Source organism: Mauremys reevesii, linkage group 1 (genome assembly GCF_016161935.1).
Source record: "Mauremys reevesii isolate NIE-2019 linkage group 1, ASM1616193v1, whole genome shotgun sequence".
Taxonomy (NCBI): Eukaryota; Metazoa; Chordata; order Testudines; family Geoemydidae; genus Mauremys; species Mauremys reevesii.
Window position 1 is genome coordinate 248,631,466 of NC_052623.1, and position 20,392 is coordinate 248,651,857.

Consider the following 20,392-nt stretch of genomic DNA (forward strand, 5'->3'; position numbering starts at 1 on the left):
ATCCGGGGATTAAGGCAGGTTCCCTGCCTGCCCTATCTCTGCATGGCTCCTGGAAGTGACTGTCAGGTCCCCTGCAGCCCCTAGATGCATGCGCAGCCAGGGAGGCTACATGCACTGCCCCTGTTCCAAGTACCGGCTCCACAGCTCCCATTGGCTGGGAACCCCAACCAATGGGAGATGTGGGGGCAGTGCCAGCAGGTGCGAGTGCAGCACATGGAGCCTCCCTGGCTGCTCATGAGTCTAGGAGCTGCAGGTACCTGGCAGCTGCTTCCTGGGATCTATGTTATGCTTATGAGAAGCACACGGGATCTTTTTCAGGGGAAAAGGCAATATGCTGTGTTTATCGAAAATACAACAGTTAGAATATGAATTCAATCGCTCTCTCTCTCACTCACACACACACACACACGTCCTGCAGATGGTCTTATAGTTACCAGTGCAGTATCTGGAGGGGTTTGCAGCTTGCCACGGGGTCACAGTGTGAAAGGGAACCCAGGCTGGTAAGACAGAGGGCTCAGCGGTACCCCAGTTCCAGATTGCACCCCAGGTAACCCATCACAGTTGTGAATCCTGCTTCCCCTGCGCAACAAAATGTGCCGTTGTTTTGCACTAGGATTTTTCTCCCACTGCAAAGAAGGGTCAAGACTTTAGCTTTAAATGCAGAATTCCAGTTCCCCAGTGAGTGTAAATCAGCGCAGCTCCATTGAGGTCAAGGGATGTGATGCTCCTCTTACTTCCACCTTCTTAGTACACCACTGAGTCACACCTGTGTAGCTGAGTAGGGAATTTGACTCACTTGCGTTATGCTAATTTAAACCAGCTCCTGACGTGGCCCAGAATATTTTGAGGTAATGCAAACAATGTGGCCAATAGAGATACATAGAATACAGCAATGAGCCATGATAGGGTATGTTACATTGCTCCACTATTGCCTCAGGCATGTGGAGAGTCACTCTCTGCTAAAATGGAGCAGTCTCCGCTGTGGAACTGGCCCATAATCTCCAAGGAGCCCAGCTACCTGTGATGCACCACACCTGGGCTGCAGGAGTGAGGTGTTAGTATATAGGCCTATTTGTTAGCCTGAGATAGAATTTTGGGTTTGATTTTTTTTACTCTTATATCCTTACTAATATATGTGAACAATGAACAGACACTGTGTGTTGCTTCTGCCTAGCCAGATGGGTTAGTTAGTACAATGAGAAAGATAAGGAACAGCGCTAAAGTGTTACTGGATATGGTGGGAGTGTAATATATGGGCATACACTGGAAGGCTGCCTGGCTCCTCTCTCAAGTCAAGGTCAAGCAACCAGTTAATAGGGACAAGGGGGAGGCGGAGGAGGAGGCACAAGACACACTAAAAGCCAAAGAAAGGCCTGGCCTTGGCCAGGACACAATCTCACTCCTTACCTCTCCCAGGGGATACAAAAGAGATGTTACCAAGCCCCCAGCCTCACAACCCTCCAAAATGAAACATGACCATAAATTGTAAGGGATGGGACCAGGGGCGTATACTGCAGGTATATTTGGGCCTGATAGGAGGAAGTGGGAATGGGGACATGGGAAAGGCTCTGCGGCGTCAAAGCTATGGATATGCTTGCTTGAAACTAACCCCAATAAACATCACATTGCCTGCACTTTGGACTTCCGGTCTTCTGCTTTCTGTCTGCGAGACAAGAATCAGGGGAGAGGGCAAAGGGAAAGCCCCTAACACGATGGAGTAGAACTTTCTGTTATTATGCAGCTCCCCGTTCTTAGTCTATCTTTGCATTAGGAAGATAAATTGGGAGTTATTTGAATTCTCTCAGACACATGCTTTGTAGGGGATAATCCTGCGTTTACTGGGAAATGGGCTGGACTATTATTGTTGAAGTACCAGCCCTGTACCAGGCATCATGTTGTGGATAACCTAGAAGGTCTTTCCCATCTCTAATGTCTGTGAGTCATAGCAGACAGCAGCTGAACAAGTCAGAGATGGTCATGAGACAAAATTAAAGGGCTTATTTTGCTTCATGCTCAGTTCCTTTTCTGAGACAGCAGAAACCCCCAGTGTGCAACTTTGTGCTTGTTGTTACTCTTAAATAAAGCACACTAAGGAAAATGCTGCAAATGGGGAGGCAAAAACCATGACTCTTACACTTGGGAATGACCTGTTATGTTTTCTCCAATAATTCCTGCACTGATCCACTGAAAGCACACAGTGTGTGTTGTTCTCTGGAGGCAATGATTTAAACATGCAGACATTTCAGCAAACAACAAAAATTGCTGGCTCGGGGCAATTATCCTTCCGAGACACTAACAGTCATTCTCTTCTCCCAGCCTATTGGCTCATGTTCCTACTCAGCACAGGCAGTGTGAAGGCTGATGATCATACAGACAACACTTGAAAGCTGGATGTACGAGGTTTTAGGGGAGAAAATTAACTTTTAACTCCACTGAAATTCTAAGAGCGTCACTGATGGTCTAGGTGTATTTAATCCTGCCTCGGAGCACAAGGACAGACTAAATGGCTTCTTGTGGTCTCTTCCAGCTCTACATTTCTGTAATTCTATAAAGAAAAAACCCTCCATTGAAATACGCTGGACAAGGGAGCTTTTCAGAAAGGTAGTGTGGAACATATTGGTAAGAATATAGCTATTCTGTTTCTTTGTTTTCCTATGACTCCTTTATGCACCTTAAGTAGGATTCTGTGCTGCAGAAGCTCAGGGTAAAGGAGGGGGATAAAGTGGCTTTAAATCCTTTTGCAGCCTCTTAATCCTAGGCGGTTCTGGGGGCTGGACAGGTCACTGGTGTATATTAGGCAGCCCTAGAGGCCTCACTAAGTTACAGCAGCCTCCTTGGGCTGTTCAGTGAGCCACAGCCCCAGAGACTAAAACCCTGCCTCTTACACACCTCTTCCCCTCCCAGCATGCCTCTACAGCAATGGTCCCCGACCTTTTTCATCTGGTGGGAGCCGGACAATGAGCCACCGAGGACCGTGGCTGGTGGATGAGCATCTGCCAAAATGCCGCCGAGAAGCGGCAACATCAATAGGCGTCACCGCCGAAATGCCACCGAAAATCAGCGGCCTTTCAGCAGAGATGCCTCTGGATGACTCTGCTTCTCGGCAGCAATTCGGCAGATACTCGTCCACCGGACAGTACGCGGGCGCACATAGATGTCCCCGCGGGCACCATGTTGGGGACCACTGCTCTACAGCATGTAGGCAGCAGGTTTGTATAATTTTTGGTGGGGCCCAAAATGGTGGTGCCCCCCCGCTCCCACCCTGGGCTCTCCCCCCACTGACCCACACCCCCTGCAGCCCCAGCACTGGGCTTCCCCCTTTCCTCCCCATCAGTGCCCCAGCTCTGGGCTCCCCCACACCAGTGCCTCCCCCCCGCCACACCTCCTGCCTCCCCAGCCCTGGGTCACTGGTAACGCTCCCAGGGCAGGTCATTCAGCAGGAATTTTGGATGTGCACAAAACACAGACAGGATTGGTTCCCATATGGTTACAGAGCTGCAGTAAAGTGGAACAATTTTCAGCTTGTGTGATTGGAGGATATCTGGATGCATATTATAAGACTGTTCTCCATAAATGAGGAAAAGTTGAGGTGCCTTTATTATTCTTTTGTTCCACTCTTTCTTTCTATGGGGAATTTGCCAATGCAATATCACTGTCTTCCTTAAACAAACAAAAAGGCAATGGCTGTTGAAAATAGCAATTCCAGTGCTAATAAGCATTTCTTGCTCAATTTTATCCTGCTTTTTCTACAGCAAGTTACAGTGGATCAGTATATTTGATTTGGGAGAAATGAAGTAACAGCTGCCCAAACTGAGCTTGAGCACTCCTGAATTTTGAGGTGTTCAAATCTGGAAGGCAGGTGCTGGGGGGGGGGGCTGTGGGCTCCGTGGGGGAGCATGGCAGCAATGTGTCTGGAGCTGCATGGAGCCAGACACGCTGGTCTGAGTGGCACAGTAAGGGGGCTGGAGGTTGGAGAAGGGGTAGGGAGTTCCAGGGGGCAGTCAAGGGACAGGAAGCTGGGGTGGTTGGATGGGGCAGAGGTTCAGGGGGGCAGTCAGGGGACAGTGAGCAGTTGGATAGGCATGGGAGTCCCAGGGGTTTATCAGGGAACATGTAGGGGGTGGGGTCCTGGGGGAAAGCTGGGGGGGGGGTCTGAGGAGGGGGCAGTTGGGGACAAGGAGAAGGGAGGCTTAGATAGGGGATGGGGTCCCAAGGGGCAGTTGGAGCAGGGGTCTTAGAAGGGAACAATCGGGGGACAAGGAGCAGCAGCATTTAGATAGGGGGTGGGGTTCTGGGAGGCAGTTAGGGGCAGGAGTCCCAGGAGAGGGGTATCAGGGAATAAGGACCACCAGCGGTGTTAGATAGGGGGTGGGAGTCCTGGGGGGCAGTTGGGGCAGAGGTCTGGGGAGGGGGCAAACAGCGGCTGCATGCCGGGATTGAAACAGCCCTGGGCTGCCGGCAGCTGCGGGGAGCCGTGAGCCCTTTAAATCCCAGCCAGGGCTCGGAATCTCTGCGGGCAGCCCAGAGCCCTCTGATTCCCGGCCGCGGCTGAGATTTAAAGGGCTCTGGGCTCCCCGCCGCTGCGGGCAACCCAGAGGCTTTTATTTCCCGGCTGTGGCTGGGATTTAAAGGGCTCTACGCTCCCCGCCGCTGCGGACAGCCCAGAGCCTATTTCCCGGCCGCAGCTGGGATTTAAAGGGCTCTGGGCTCCCCGCTGCTGCGGGCAACCCAGAGCCTTTTGATTCCCCACCGCAGCTGAGATTTAAAGGGCTCTGGGCTCCCCGCCGCTGCGGGCAACCCAGAGCCCTCTGACTCCCAGCCGCGGCTGAGGTTTAAAGGGCTCTGGGCTCCCTGCCGCTGCGGGCAGCGCAGAGCCCTCTGACTCCCGGACGCAGCTGAGATTTAAAGGGCTCTGGGCTCCCCACGGCTGCGGACAGCCCAGAGCCCTCTGATTCCCGGCCGCGGCTGGGATTTAAAGGGCTCTGGGCTCCCCACCGCTGCGGGCAACCCAGAGCCTTTTAATTCCCGGCTGCGGCTGGGATTTAAAGGGGAGAAACCTAGCTCCAAATATTGGTGTAGCAGAGCCCCTGACTTTGAATATTCCTGGGGCTTTAGCCCCAGGAACCCATATAAGTTGGCGGCCATCCTCACCTGTGGCTCCCCCTCCCTGTGCTGTAGAGGCACAGCCAGGCAGGTCTGCATCTGCAGGCAGGCACCCTGCCTCAGGTGCAGCTCCCATGGGCCCTGCTAGCCACTAGACTGGGAGCCTCCCGGCCAATGGAATGGGCTGGGCTGGGGGGCAGAAGGCAAAGGGGGAGATTGTAGGGAGCTTTGGAGGAGGGGAGGCAGTGGGGGAGGGGAGTGGTCTGGCACAAAGGGGAGGGCTCTCTGGAGAGGAGTGACAGGGGCACAGGGGTCATTGGGAGTCTCTCGAGGGGGCAGAGGGTTGTGTGGGTCTCTGTGAGGCAGGGGGCTGTGACGGGTGGAGCCAGCTGCAACCTGGGTCTGCTCTGCGGGGGGTGTTACTATAGTCCCCTCAGGAAGCCCCCCCCCCTGTCCTGTGTATTTTATGCCAGCCCCGGGGTGCCCATTGCTGCTCCTTTCCCCCACCCACGGCTCCATCTGTCTGTCCCCACAACCCCCCAGCTGTGTCCGTCTGTCTGTCCCCACAACCCCGGCTGTGTCCTGGTGTGTGTCTGTCCCACAACCCCCTGGCTGTGTCCGTCTGTCCCCCGGCTGTGTCCGTGTGTCTGTCTGTCCCCACCACCCCCCAGCTGTGTGTGTGTGTCCCCAATCCCCCGGCTGTGTGTGTCTGTCTCACAACCCCCAGCTGTGTCCGTGTGTCTGTCTGTCCCCACCACCCCCTGGCTGTGTCTGTCTGTCCCACAACCCCCCGGCTGTGTCTCTGTGTCTGGCTGCCCCCCGGCTCACCGGCTGAGTCTGTCTGACAGGCACAGACCCTGCTGCTCGCTCTGCCCAGGGCTGAGAGCCGCAGCCGGTGGCTCCCTCCCCCTCCCTGCTGTGGAGGCGCGGCCAGGCAGCTCTGGCACCGCCCCCTGCAGCTCCCATTGGCTGGGGTTCCCAGCCAATGGGCTGTGAGCCAAGTCAGCCCCGGAGCCTCTCCAGGGCTGGGGAGAGCTGCCCCTGAGGTGAGAGCTCCCCACATTGCTGGCGCGGGGACCCCCAAAGCACAGGGCCTGGGGCCCAAACATTGGTGGAGCTGGGCCCCCCTTTGGGAATATTGGTGGAGCCTGGGCTCCTGGGCCCATAGAACTCGCTGCCTAACCGTGCTCAGAGCTTAGCTTAGGGCTGTGCCAGAGCAATCATCACCCTGGAAGAACCCATTAAAGACACAGGGCCACTTTACACCACTCTGGGTCTTTAATCCATCACAAAGGAGTTGGAGTGAGGGTGAGGATCTCATTCTTCTCTTCCATGCATGGAATACTATCCTGGGATTACTTCCTTTATCAGTGAAAACTGTAAGGAGAATGGCTAGGGGAATGTGTGTGTTAATGTCCCAGCTTGAGGTCATATTTTCGCAGTGATGTGATAAATAACTTCAGTGCCAAAGAGAGAATGAATTTCAAAGCGAGTTGTTTGTCCCCTTTCCAGCTTTAGGAAAGAGGAGACCTTCATTCCTCTTTTCAACTCTTTTTCAGCAGTGATCGGATTAGATAGCCGCTCCCTACCACCACTACCTTTGGGTATGTGCATTACAAAAACTGACTAATCTTTGAGCCTTGTATTAAGCAATGCTGAACATCTCCCAGCTGGTTTGCTGTGTTGCATTTTTGACCCCTTTGGAAACTGCAGTTATAGGCTTCATTACTCCCTCAGTCTCCACGCCTCAGTAAATAAAAATAATATTCTGTCAGGGGCAGACGTGTAGCAAAATTTCAAGCTTCAAGAAAGAACTGGCATACACTGTTCAGTGGAGGACAATGGAGCTCTGCAAAGATACCTCTATGGAAATGAATGATGGGTACAGAATTCCTGTGGTCGGACTTGGTACCTACGCCCCTGATACAGTGAGTAAAACTTTTACAGATTATTCCAAAATAGGAAGTTTGTGTTTGTTGTATGAAGTTTGGTGCTGTGCATGAAAATGAGCGACTGACAGCACTAAGATCTAGATAGTGAGGGTAGGCACTGTATAGTTTCCTCCACAGAGCTCTCCATCCCAGCATGCAGCACTTTCTGCAGTTCCAACAATGGGCCCCATGCTGGTCTGCAACGAACTTCAGCTCTGACTTGCCATCAGGTTAGCTGTTCCATTCATGGGTCCACATGCCTCTCTGCAATACACCTCAGTCCTGACCTGCTGCTCTCTTTGCTATTCCCAGTTCTTTCCTCATTTAACTGCCAATTGTCCTATACCGGGTAGTTTTTATATACTTGTGAAGGTTTTCTATACTGCGAAATTTGGAAAGAAAAGGAGGCAACGCAGCTTATCTTTGTTCATCCTGCTGTTTGTTCACAGCTTGTTCTCTATTGCGATATATCTTCTAAGTGCCTGTCTGAGTATAAAAATATGTTCACAACTGCAGCTCCTACTGCTGTTTTTGGGAGTCCATTCCACACCTGAATTCCACATGCTGTGCTTAAAGGTGTGTCTACATGTCTTTCAGAGCTTTAATTTATGCTCCATTGTTTTTCACCCTGTTACTCTCTTGAGTAATTTTGTGTCATCCTCTCTGGGCCATTTAAAATGTTATACAGCTCGATCAGGACATGTGCTTTCAGCACTACTTACAGTCTGCCAGCACCATCTGTTATTTTTCTTCTCTCTCCTCCCCCCCCACCCCGACTGTGTAGCTACATGTAAATATATGTTCTATGCCAGATAAACAATAAATGTGCTGACACTATTCAAAACTGTATTTGCTTCATGGGGTGAGCAAACAAAGACTGACCTTGAAAGGAATAGGGGACTTAGGTAATGGGATACAAAGCCTTTTATCTCTTTGTCATTGGTTCAGAGTCCATCCAAATTAGTAGTGACTAAAAAATCATTATGTTGTACTTACAGTACATACGGCTCTCTCACCCATAGATCCCAAGCACTTTGCAATGGAAGATAAGTATCACTATCCTAATTCTAAACATGGGGAAACTGAAGAAAAGAACTTGCCCAAAGTCACCCATCAAGACCCAAATCTTGAAAATAGATCAGCATGGGCAGGCTCTTGAGTCCATGCAGAATCCCTTTAATGTCACACTCACTCATGTACAGGGTTACCATCTTTCAGTTTCCCAAAAAGAGGACACTGCCTTGGGAGTGGGGGAGCTGCAGGGGGGTACAGTTGGGGGGTGCTGGAGGGATATGTGTGTACTGTGATCGGGTATCTGGGGGGCAATAGCGGGGAGTGTATGCTGAGAGCATAAGTGCTGGAACTAGGGGTGTTGGGGGTGCTGCTGCGCCCCCTGGCTTGAAGGGGTTTCCACTACATACCGGGTAACAATTTGGTTCAATGGCTCTCAGCGACCCCCACTATACAAATTGTTCCAGCACCTCAGACTAGGAGGGGGGTTTTGGGTGGTGGTGGAGGGGTCTGTGCACTGGGAGTGGTATGCTGGAGCGGGTATTTAGGGGGTACTAGAAGGGTGTGTACACTGGAGGGGGTATTTGGGCAGTGCTAGAGGGGGCATCTGTGGCCTCATGCTCAAGGTGGGGGGCTGTGTTGTTCCCTGTCACAGTGGCAGTGTGGCTGGCGTAGGTCCAGGACATGGTGCCAGCCATCAGTCAACGCCTCCATGCCTCTCCTCCTCCCCAGGGCTAGGAGCAGGGGCCTGGGTGGGCAGGATCTGGCAGCTGCAGCTGCAGAGGAGGGACCAATCAGGTAGCGGAGACAGCTCTTTCTGAGCTTGCAACACCTGCTGTACAAAAATCCCAGACACTTTATCTTATTTGAAAAGTCCATCTAGTCAGAGGGCTGTGTGGGTCAAACCTTTAGCTCCTTACTCGATTGTTATTCAGTCCTTCAGGCAGAACTCTCATTGACTCAGATAATTATGGACCCTATACATTGACTCATTGTGCAGATTATCAGCATTCCAGTGGATTAACTTGTAATACTCTCTGATGTATCAAGGGTTACTGAAATCAATAGAGGTTGCACTGGTGTAAATTAGGGCAGAACTTTCCTCCTCACTTTTAGGTGATTAGTGACTAAAAGTATGGTTCTAGTCTGAAAAGAGACTCTGTAAAAGTTGTAGTGTGGTTCCATATTATTGTCTTTCAAGTGATTTCAGGATTAAATGTGTTCAATTTACAACTAAAAAAATGTATTTTCTGACTGCTAGGGCTGCAAAATTGATGTTCAACCTGAGAGGCAAGCTGTGTTCTTTTCTTCTTGTGTATCATCATCAGTAAAAGGGTTGTGAAAGCCAAGTTCTGGACTCAGTGACACCTGTGCCATCCCATTATCTTTACTAGATCGGCCTATAGCCCTATAGAATTTAATAGGGATGAAAGTAATAAGATTTTATAGCAATTAAATAGTGTTCTTTAAATGGTGTCTAAAAGCTTATTGAATGTAATAGAAATTGATCACTTTTCTGAAGAATTTTTAAACCAAATGTGAGATTTTATTAGAGAATTACATCTGTTCTATAGAATCTGTAGATTGGTTTAAACATTCTGTAGAACTATGGTCATTGCCCATTAAATTCTATAGGACTTTTACATGATGGAAAATTTACTTTTTTCACTAAATTAAGCAGAGGTGAATGTGAATACACACAAAGAAGGTGTCTGAGTAAGAAGGTGACATTTTCACAGTCTCTTTTCATATTGGAACCACACTTTAAAATATCGTCCCTGAGCCAGACATGTTGAGGCTTTTTCGTCTTTCTGTTTTTAATTCATAGGTTCCAAAAAGTAAGTGTGAGGAGGCTGTAAAGGTGGCTATTGAAGTTGGCTACCGCCATATAGATGGAGCCTATTTATATGAGAATGAGGAGGAGGTTGGGCGAGCCATTCGAGAGAAGATTGCAGATGGAACAGTCAAAAGAGAAGACATATTTTACACAGGAAAGGTAAGTGGGTTTTGTTCTAAATCCCATCACTTGTTCTCTTGCTTCTTTCTGTGCTGCTTTTTGGCAGCAAGAAAACAGTGACTTCAGTGAAGGGATAAGTACAAGTTGTAGCAGGCTGACAGGATTTATTTGCCTGAAACACACCACCTGTTACCAAGTGCTAATCCTGTGGGGAAAGGATTATATGCACTAGTACCAGCTGGAGCTTTAGCAGGCCTGGTGCCTAGATACAGTTACCAGATAAAAACTACATTGAACTGAAGTTAAGGGTGAGTAAGTGTTAGTAACTTAAAGCTAAAAGCATTACAGAGATGCTGTAATTTTCCCAAACCAATCATTACAGACCAGGTGATAGATTTAAGGTTATACTTGAAAGAAATCCAAATATGTTAAGCTATAGAAATACACAGGTTAGGCACCTAAACGATCTTAACTCCTCCAACTGTAACTATGTATGCAATAGCCATATAATTACGATTGGTGCATTATTTGTGGTCCCAGACTGGGATAAATTGATTTTTGAAAGACACATTAGTTGTTTCCATTTTCTACCCTCATGGTGCCCCTACAAGACAGAGTCCCTGTATGAATGTTCACTTTTTAATGCTGCAGGGTATGATGATGCAACATTAATTAAATGCTGGGCACCCTTAGACTTTGTATATTATTAAAATTAAAATTTGGATAAAATAATGCATAATATACTGTATATACACTGACATTTCATGCTTGAGATATAGCAGAATAAAGTTATTTAGGGAATCAGCCTTGTGAACATACAATTCTGATGGCAGTTGTTCTCTTTTCACTTTCTACAGCTTTGGAGCACTTTTAACGCTCCTGAGATGGTCCCCTCAGCCCTGGAAAAGTCACTGAAGAGCCTGCAGTTTGACTACATTGATCTCTATATTATTCATACACCCCTATCTTTAAAGGTAAAAAAAAGTTCTGTCTGAACAGAGGAGAATCTTGTCCCCACAGTTCCCCTTTTGCTTTAGGACAGACTGTAAGTTAACTGCTTGATTCAGAGACATTGCTGTAAGGAACAAGGAGCTTTACAATACCAAACAGTTTCCCTACGTATATTTCTTCCAGATCAGATGTAAAATGGGCTTTCATTTATGTTAGGGATGCAGAGGTAATCAAGAGAACTGATGGACTGAACATCCATCAGGTTTCAGAAAGAACTTTGCACTTAAAAATAAAGGTTAAATGTGCTGTGAATATTGAGTTACCAACATGTCGCAGTAGCTCAATATATTTCCAGAATTTCTCCAGAAAGCAATTCATGTCAAGTGCCATACCAAAGGGGAGGTTTATCTGATTACATTGTTTCTTTTGTTTTTAAGCCTGGAGATGATTTATTCCCAATGGATGGAAATGGAAAATTGATTTTTGATAACGTAGACCTGTGTGCCACATGGGAGGTGGGTATCATGTACAAATATAACATGAAAACACCTTTGCAAAACTGTCATGAAAACTTACCAGACCAGGCACAAAATCTACATACCCATGATTGTATGAAAAAAAAACAAAAATCAAATCTATATTTCAAGGCATAAGCCAAATTCTAAGAGGGGTTTAGGAAGAAACTTTTCTTGGAGGTGGGTTATTTCATAGCTGTCCAATTGTGGATTTCTTGTATCTTCCTCTAAAGCAGCTAGTAGAGGTCACTTTTGGAACAGGACAAAATGGCCCACTGGTTTGCTCCAGTATGGCAGTTCCTATGATCCTACTCACCTGCAGAAAAATGTTACTCACCTGGGAGAATGGGCGCATGGAATATTTAAAGCAGGGGCAGGCAGTAGGTGGGCCATGGGCCAAAACCAGGCCCCCAGACGCTTTTGAACAGACCCTGAAATCTTTTTATTTACTTATTATCATTGCTGTTATTGCAAAGTGAAAGATGTTTCTCTGGAGTCTGGACCTTGCCTATACCTTGACCAAGAAATTTGAACCTTGACAAAAAATAATTGACTAGCCCTTTTGTAAGGCTATGTTAAGATACAAGGCAGTTCTGTCCGTATCAGCGGGTAGCGATCTATTTCTCGGGGATCGATATATCGTGTCTCATCTAGACGCGATATATCGATCCCCGAAAGCTCTCCCGTTGACTTCGGAACTCCACCAGCCTGAACAGCGGTAGCGGAGTCAACAGGGGGAGCTGAAGTTGCGTATCTTAGATCAATTTCTCCCTCCCCCCATAGTGTAGACCAGCCCTCTGATGTGTTGTGAGAGTCCCTCCTGATGCTGTTTTTATAAAAGAAACAATGAGCTCTCTAAACACAAATGTTACTGTGTATCTCCCTTCTGGGGGAAAGAAGCTATGCCAGTATTAAGCACCCTTACATCAGTATAACAGCATCCACACCAGGGGTTTACTGGTACAAATGTTTTGGTTTAAAAAAAAACAAAACAAAAAAAAACAGCTAACTGACATAGTTCTACCTGGTACAAAAAGTTACATGGTCTCAGGCTGCCATGGAAACCTCTTGGAGGAAAGGAGGGGATGGGGGAGAAAGAAAATGGAGGAAGAATCAACCTAGATTTTATTAGCTTTTTTCTCTACTATTTCTTTGTACCTGTTTTCTTGCTGTAAAGGGGGCATGTACACCACCTATACATTAGGGAGTTCAATCCTCGGGCCCTTTCCCAGCTACTTTCCATTGCTCAGGCAAACCACAGTTCATCAAAACTCACGTTGTCGTCACATGAGAGGCCTAGGACTAGAGCTAGGTAAATGACTGATCTTTCAGTTTGGAAAATTAAAAAAAAAAAAAAAAATAGTTCGGGTTGAACTGAATCTGAAGCTTTCCGGAACTTTCTGTGAATTGTCTGTTCCAGAATGGGGATTCTCCCTCGGTCTCCCACATCCCTGATGAGTTCTCTAACCACTGGGCTAAACTTTATTAAGGGGGTGGCTACTAGGGTTAACACCTGACAGGTGTTTGGCCGACCTGGCCAGTTTTTTTTATGGATTTGCCAGTTGCCAGAAAAAATATTTAATCTGCCAGTTTTTTACATGGGTCTAAAGATTTGCACAATACACTGGGATATCTAGTGTTAAAAGTTTCTGCGTCCAGCTAAAGATGCTTCAGTGTTCCTACTTGCACAGTTTAAGCAATAACAGATCAAAACTGTTGAAAAAAAACAGCTATCTGCCCAGTGCCCACCACCACACAAGCGCAGTGCATGTATGTGCGAGAGAGGGTTTCAGTCATGACAGAGTGAGGAGACATGCAATGTTATCAATCTCATCTATATGTATTATCTCTCTAGATACGATGAGTGGCTGTTTGTGGGAGTTGAAAAGCTGCTTTGGGGGCGGGGGGGTTGTGCTGGGTTTTTTGCATTTCTAAGGTAGTAACTCTAATGGCCGCACCACCATAATCACCAATTCCTTCTCCTCAGCTGCCCATTTTATGAATTGCCAAAACTATTCATGTCCAACTCTTGAATAGTTTTGGGTCGATTGAAACCACATTTTTTGTTGAGTAAACTATTTGTCTGAAAAATGTCTCACAGCAGTATCCAGGACTGATGATACAGAGAGTCTTTGATGAAACATAGAATATCAGGTTCTAGGTCAGAACGGAAGTGCCCAGTTTTCCCAAGTCTCACAGTTTTATTGTGAGTCTTGTGATATTTGCTGTTTTTCTTAAAGCACAACTCCTGGAATGCTGTTGTTATGTGCGAATCTCAGCTTTCATTTAAACAAAACAAGTAACTTTCTAGACCCCCATGGGTTTGGAAAGAAGCTTCTAAACATGACTCAGGTAAACCCTAAAGGTTCAAAAACCAAAAGGTAAAGAAAAAGAGCCCCTCCTTTTTTAAGTCTCATGTTTTTTTAACCAGTCTCATGATATTTTAGGGCCTGATTCAGGCTTTTTGAACACTTGGGGTTGGCAATACTGAGTGCACTAACAGATCTCTGTAGGGAAGTAACGCAATGACAGCAAAAGACGAAAGCAGTCTCTAGTATATGCTAGTAGGCGCCAGTGCATTGTGCAGACACCAGTGCTATAGGCACCAGGGTTTTTGCCGCCCCAAGCAGCAGGGGAAAAAAAAAAGCCATGATTGCGATCGGCGGCAGCTCCACCGCGCCGCTTTCTTCTTCAGCGGCAATTCAGCGACAGGTCCTTCCCTCTGAGAGGGACTGAGGGACCCGCCACTGAAGAGCCCGACGTGCCGCTCCTTCCCCTTGGCCGCCCCAAGCACCTGCTTGCTGAGCTGGAGCCTGGATCCGGCCCTGGCACCAGTGACAATGGACCTGACTATATTTTCTTTCCCAGGCCATGGAGGCATGTAAAGATGCAGGCTTGGTGAAGTCCATTGGAGTGTCCAACTTCAACCGCAGACAGCTGGAGATGATCCTGAACAAACCTGGACTCAAGTACAAACCTGTCTGCAACCAGGTAACACTCTGAGCTGTGGCTAAAATGAAGGCCCAGAAAGGTTCATTGTGATTCCATAAAGAGAACTGGAAAACAAGAGTCATGCAGCAGAGCCTGGGAGAGAGAGAAGGGCTAGAAGGCAACCCAAGCCAAGTGAGGCAAAGCCAGGTCACTCTGCACTTTGCTGTGCTTCTCCTTTCTCCTGGAAACACTGATTCAGCTAGTAATGAAATTTCATAGAAATCAGACTGTGTATTTTAAGGGAAAGTATAAGAAAATCTACTGTCTTGGTGGCTTTCTCCTCTGGAAAATACTTATGCTCTTGTTTTTAGCTAAGCTTCAATGAGGCTTCCAATATTAAGCATGCAATTATATTTCAGCTGCTTAACTGCAGGCACATTTATTTTCGCCTACAGCAGCACGCTTTTAAATACCGAGATGATTTGCAGGTGCAGTCGGGTATTTAGATTTCTCAGAACATGCAGTTACAGGCACCAATAAATGTGCCTGCCTTTAACTACAGACACAGCACTGGAGGCCATTTTTTACATGTAGGATAGAGATAATGATGATATTAGGTGATCAGAAGTATTTGAGTTTTTACCCTTCTGGCCCAGATATATTTTATAGATTGGCCTTTAGGTAAGGAGTCCAGTATGTCCTTTAATATTTAAAGTTTGCAAGATCACCTAAAGGATTGTATTTTATTTCAAAGGAAGTTATTTAATATTTTAATATAATTTATCTTCTTAAAGTAGAAATGCACCTAGATGCTGTGGTTAAAGGAATATTATAAACACCTAGATAAATGAAGCTGATGATAATAGATAATTGGGAGGGGAGTTGTGTGACTGTTGCTCTTTGTACAATCGGAAATCTCCATTTTTCTAATGCTTCAGGTTGAATGTCATCCGTACCTCAACCAAAGGAAATTGCTGGAGTTCTGCAAATCCAAAAATATTGTCCTGGTTGCTTTTAGTGCCTTGGGATCTCACAGAGATGAGAGATGGTAAGGAAAGAAGCTGACTGTAGAGTCTCATTACTGAAAGAACGCATCTGATTCTCCACTGCCTTGATCTTGTGTGGTCATTTACATGGGTGGAAAGTGGGCTTAGCATGCTACCAAATTAGTATGGCTGTGTTTTGTGCCCATTTGGTACAGATATAAATTACCACACAAGGAGACAGGCGGTGGAGAATCAGGCCCAATATGTTTGCTAAATATCTGATGATAAATGAGTATCGCCTCCAACAGGCTCAGCTCTCACGGATCCTGAGATCAGATACGCTCACTCTGTGTCTGTATTTCCTTGCAGGGTGGATCAAAGCTCTCCACTTCTGCTGGAAGATCCAATACTGAATGCTCTGGCCAAAAAATACAACCGAAGCCCAGCTCTAGTAGCCATGCGCTACCAGCTGCAGCGTGGTGTGGTGGTCCTTGCCAAGAGCTTCACCAGAAAGCATATTGAAGACAACTTCAAGGTAAAGCAGTGGAAAGGAGAAATACCTTAGAAACGCTCACAAGTTTGCAAATAGTGGATGTAAAATACCACTGATACTGCTGCCCTACATGGATATGGCACCTCAAGTTGAGGACTGACGGCACTAGAGTGACTAGACAGCAAATGTGAAAAACAGGAGGTGGGGGGTAATAGGAGCCTATATAAGAAAAAGACCCAAAAAACGGGACTAGCCCTATAAAATCAGGACATCTGGTCACCCTAGATGGCACCTCCATGCACCTCTCACCTGCATATAGCCAAGCTCCTTAGGACAGGGACTGTCATTTGCCCTGTGTTTCTACAGTCCCTCGCACAATTCGAGCCCAGGTGCTACTGCAATATAAAGGTTGCATAGTTATAAAGGGACATTTCAGAGAGATTTGTCGGACAAAGACCAAAGTATTATGCTGTACGTGTTTCTCATTACCAAGTGAAGCTATAAGCAACTCAGGCAACACAAATTAATTCATGCAGAGAGGTTTTGTTCAGAATTTCTCTGCTAATCTAGAACCAAATTCTGAGGTCTTTACTCAGTTTCTGCTCAGTTGTTCAGTTCAGTTGTTACTTAATCCTGACTTGGGCAAAACTCACATAGTCCTCAGTAACTAATGATTGGGTGAGGACTTCAGTATCTGACCTTTGATACACATGCAGCAGCAATGTGCTGGGCCCATAACCCAGAGGTCAGTGGATTAAAATCATCCTCTACTAGGTTGCATTTGGGAGAGGGAGGTTGGTGCAGTAATTGGGGCACTGGACTAGGCTGTGGAAATCTCAGGTTCCATTCCCTACTCTGCCATGGACTTCCTGTGTGACCTTTGGCAAGTCAGTTACTCTCTCTCTGCCTGAGTGTTGTTTTCCATTACAAATGGGGATGATGAAAGAGATGCTTCCCTACCTCTTAGAGGTGTTGTGAGTATAAACACAATAAAGATTGGGAAGTGCTTTGAAATCTACTGATGAAAAATGCCATATAAGAAATAGGTATTATTATTATTATTTCAGTGACTGACACTCTAAATGACTAGCATGCGAGAGCGAATGAAATTGTTTCCTGCTTTATGAAGGGCCAATTTGGTCCATTTCATAGGCAAATCTGATGATTAGCATTTTTTCTCTGATAGGTGTTTGACTTCCAGTTGACAGAGGAGGACATGAAAGCCATTGATAGCCTGAACCAAAACCTTCGCTATGACCCGTGTCAAGAGTGAGTTGCAGTACTTGGGTTTTAAGAATTTTTAAGTGTAGAAATCAACTGTGGGCAATACAGCCTGACAAAAGACAGATTGTGCTAGTCTCGCAGCAGTCAGGTTTGATACCTTCCTGTAGGTCCTGCAATGCAGCAGGCAGTGGAAATTTGGAATCTAAGGCTCACCATCAGTTCTTTATTCTCTAGACAGCACAGATTAGAAAGTTCTTGGAGTGGCTCTCAGTAATTGCTTTGGATGCTGAAAAGATCTTGCTGGCAAGAAGCTTTTCCTGGCAATCAGACCTGTCTCAATCATCCCATTAACTCTGGTTATATCCTCTTATACGGACATTAAATAATCCTTGATGATTATCATAAATGTTGCATAATTTGCATAATGCAAATATGGAAGCCACATCTTAACTGCTTGCAGTTTGCATGGGAATATTTCATGGAAAGTAAACAGATGTTATCTGCATTTTGTTTTTTAGATTTTTGGACCATCCTGAGTATCCATTTGCTGATGACTATTAAAGAGGATTCATTTGCAATTCCTATGTTGTTAGCAAATAGTAATAATGCTCTATACCTAAGGCCAATTCTAGAGGAAAAATACCATTTATAACACCGTTTCCATCAACTTGTTTACTGTGTAATTTAACCTAGACAGTAAGCAGCTAAATCTCATCCTTACAATGACTTGTCTTCTTGCTTTCGATAATGCTGATGGGGGGAAGGCGTATTTTGTATATAATCAGTTCCTGCCCCTGGTCTTTCATAAATATTTTGTCTTCATTCTGAGCTGCTAGAACTTAATCCCTGGGAATGCACTGTGCCTCTTGAAAATCTCAGCCAAGCTAGTGTGTAAAAATATAGTGACTAACCAGACATTAGGTGGTGGTATAGCCTTGTTCATTCCAGGATTTTAGGTAGACAAGTTGGGTGAGGTATTATCTTTTATTGGATCAGTTTCTGTAAGCCAATGAGGCAAGCTTTTGAGTTACACACAGCCTACATGACCTGAAGGAGAGCTCTGTGTAAGCTTGTCTCTTTCACCAACTATAAAAGATATTGGGTATGGCTACACTTGCGAGTTGCAGCGCTGGTGGAGGCTTTCCAGCGCTGCAATTAGTAAGTGTCCACACCTGCAGGGCACATCCAGCGCTGCAACTCCCTGGCTGCAGCGCTGGCCGTACACCTGGCTCAGCATGGGGAATAAAGATTGCAGCACTGGTGCTGCAGCGCTGGTCAGGGGCGGCTCTAGAAATCAGGCTGCCCCCAGGCGCTGCGCAGTGGCGGCCGCCGCCGCCCTCCCGTCCTTCGCGGTCCTCTCTTCGCTCGCTCTCGCTTTAAGGGCGCGGTAGGCAGCGCGCGCCGGAGGAGAGCCGGCGGGCAGACCTGCGCGGGCATGGCTGCGGTGGGTGCGTGGTCCCAGCGGCTCCGGGGCATGCCGCGCATGCCTGCTGCGGGGAGAGGGGCAGCGGGGGGGGGACCGGCCGCGCGCGCGGTCATGCCTGTCTCGCGTCTCCGGGCTCCGGTGGACCTCCCGCAGGCATGACTGCGGCTGGCATCTCCGCCCCCGCCAGCCCCCGCCTCCCGGCGGGGGGGCGCCCCTATTTTGCCGCCCTAGGCACCAGCTTGTTTTGCTGGTGCCTAGAGCCGCCCCTGGCGCTGGTCATCAAGTGTGGCCACACACCAGCGCTGTTATTGGCCTCCAGGGTATTAGCAGATATCCCAGAATGCTTTTATAAATTACTCTCTTTGTTTTGTTATGCAGCCTCTCTTTGTTTTGTTGTTAACTCGGAGCTCCGTAGCTCCGTTGATCCCAGAGCTGCTTATCTACAAACACAGCTCCTGTTTGCTGTGATCAATCTGTGAACAATCAAATGAGATAATGAGGCAGGCAGGGAGTGAGTGTTTGCTTGACAGAAACGGGGCAGAGGGAAGAGAGGGAGTCCGTTGGCTGCAGGCTGTTTGCAGTTAAGAGTTAAGGGTAAGGGATCGGGAACATGTTCTGATTTTTCAAGGCAGGAAGCTAAACACACAGTGTTGGCTCCTGTAGACAAGTCGGACTCACCCCTGCGGCGCCTCCTGCTGGTGACACTGGGAATTAGCTTGTTCCAGCGCTGGAGCGCCCTCTGCAGGCTGGTGATCCACCTGTCTTCAGGCCCCCGTGTCCCTCCCTGGACCCGGTGCCCTTTTACATGGGGTGCTGCCCCCTGGCAGTAACCCCTTTCTCTTAGGGTCTCCCTTCCTCAGGGAACCCTCACCCTCTATCCCCACCTTGCCTCAGTATTGGCTACTGACAGTCATTGTCTAGCCCCACATTCTGGGGCAGACTGCAGTATCAGCCTACTCATCACAGGCAAGGAGGGTTTGGACCTGCTGCCTTGGCCTACCCCTGGGCTGCCCTCTGCAACCCCCAGTACCAGTTGGCCCTCTGATAGGCCGCAGCCTGGGGCTTTCCAGGCTGGAGCTCCCCAGCTCCTCAGCCTTTCCCCAGCCCTGCTTCACTCAGGTATCCCGTCTCAAGCTCCCTGCAGCCAGGCCCTTCTCTCTCTGAAGGCAGAGAGAGACTGTCTGTTTCTGGCTTCTCTGGCCTTTTATAGGGGCCAGCTGTGGCTCAGTTTGAGGCGTGGCTTCACCTGCAGCCACTTTCTCACTCAGCCCAGCCTTGAGAGCAGCCGCTCTCAAGCCCTGCCAGGCCACTTTTAAACCCCTCAGGGCAGGAGCAGGGTCCACCCTGCTACAGCTCCAAAAATCCACTCTCTCTCTCTCGCCCGCTCCCTGTCACACTACACCCCACCCCACCCCCCTCTTTTGAAAAGCACGTTGCTGCCCCTTGAACGCTGGGATAGCTGCCCATAATGCACCACTCCCAACAGCGCTGCAAATGCTGCAAATGTGGCCACACACCAGCGCTGGTAGCTGTGAGTGTGGCTACACACCAGCGCTGGCCCTGCACAGCTGGACGACCAGCGCTGCAACTACCAGCGCTGCAGATTTGTAAGTGTAGCCATACCTCACCACCACCACCACCTTGTCTCTCAAACATCAGGTACTCATTTATAGCTCAATCCTGGCGCACTCCCATGGGAGTGGAGGATGCTCAGGTTTGGTGTCAGCTAGCATCTCAGTACTATCACTGAGCTTATCAGGCACAAATTTTCACTTAACACAATCCTGCCCTCGCAACAAATATGTCACCGTATCTATCAAACTAAATGAAGAAGAAATAGAAGCTCTGAGCTCCATTTAGAGAC

At 47.7% G+C, this 20,392-nt stretch overlaps 1 protein-coding gene across 4 annotated transcripts; it reads left to right on the plus strand.

Annotated features, from left to right (window-relative positions):
- The first annotated feature begins 2,358 nt into the window (after positions 1 to 2,358).
- Positions 2,359 to 18,268, plus strand: LOC120388936 (prostaglandin-E(2) 9-reductase-like). 4 transcript variants are annotated; one of them, XM_039511063.1, is made up of 10 exons: positions 2,359 to 2,619; positions 6,879 to 7,031; positions 9,874 to 10,041; positions 10,860 to 10,976; positions 11,391 to 11,468; positions 14,337 to 14,459; positions 15,338 to 15,447; positions 15,755 to 15,920; positions 17,065 to 17,147; positions 17,621 to 18,268. In XM_039511063.1, exons 2-10 carry the CDS (start codon positions 6,945 to 6,947, stop codon positions 17,661 to 17,663), a joined length of 975 nt encoding a protein of 324 aa, XP_039366997.1. In that variant the 5' UTR covers positions 2,359 to 2,619; positions 6,879 to 6,944; the 3' UTR covers positions 17,664 to 18,268. The 4 variants fall into 4 exon arrangements, with proteins under 4 accessions (XP_039366997.1, XP_039367012.1, XP_039367005.1 ...); XM_039511078.1 differs by having other exon boundaries at positions 2,359 to 2,601; XM_039511071.1 differs by lacking the exon at positions 2,359 to 2,619 and adding an exon at positions 6,098 to 6,149.
- Positions 18,269 to 20,392: the final 2,124 nt, after the last annotated feature.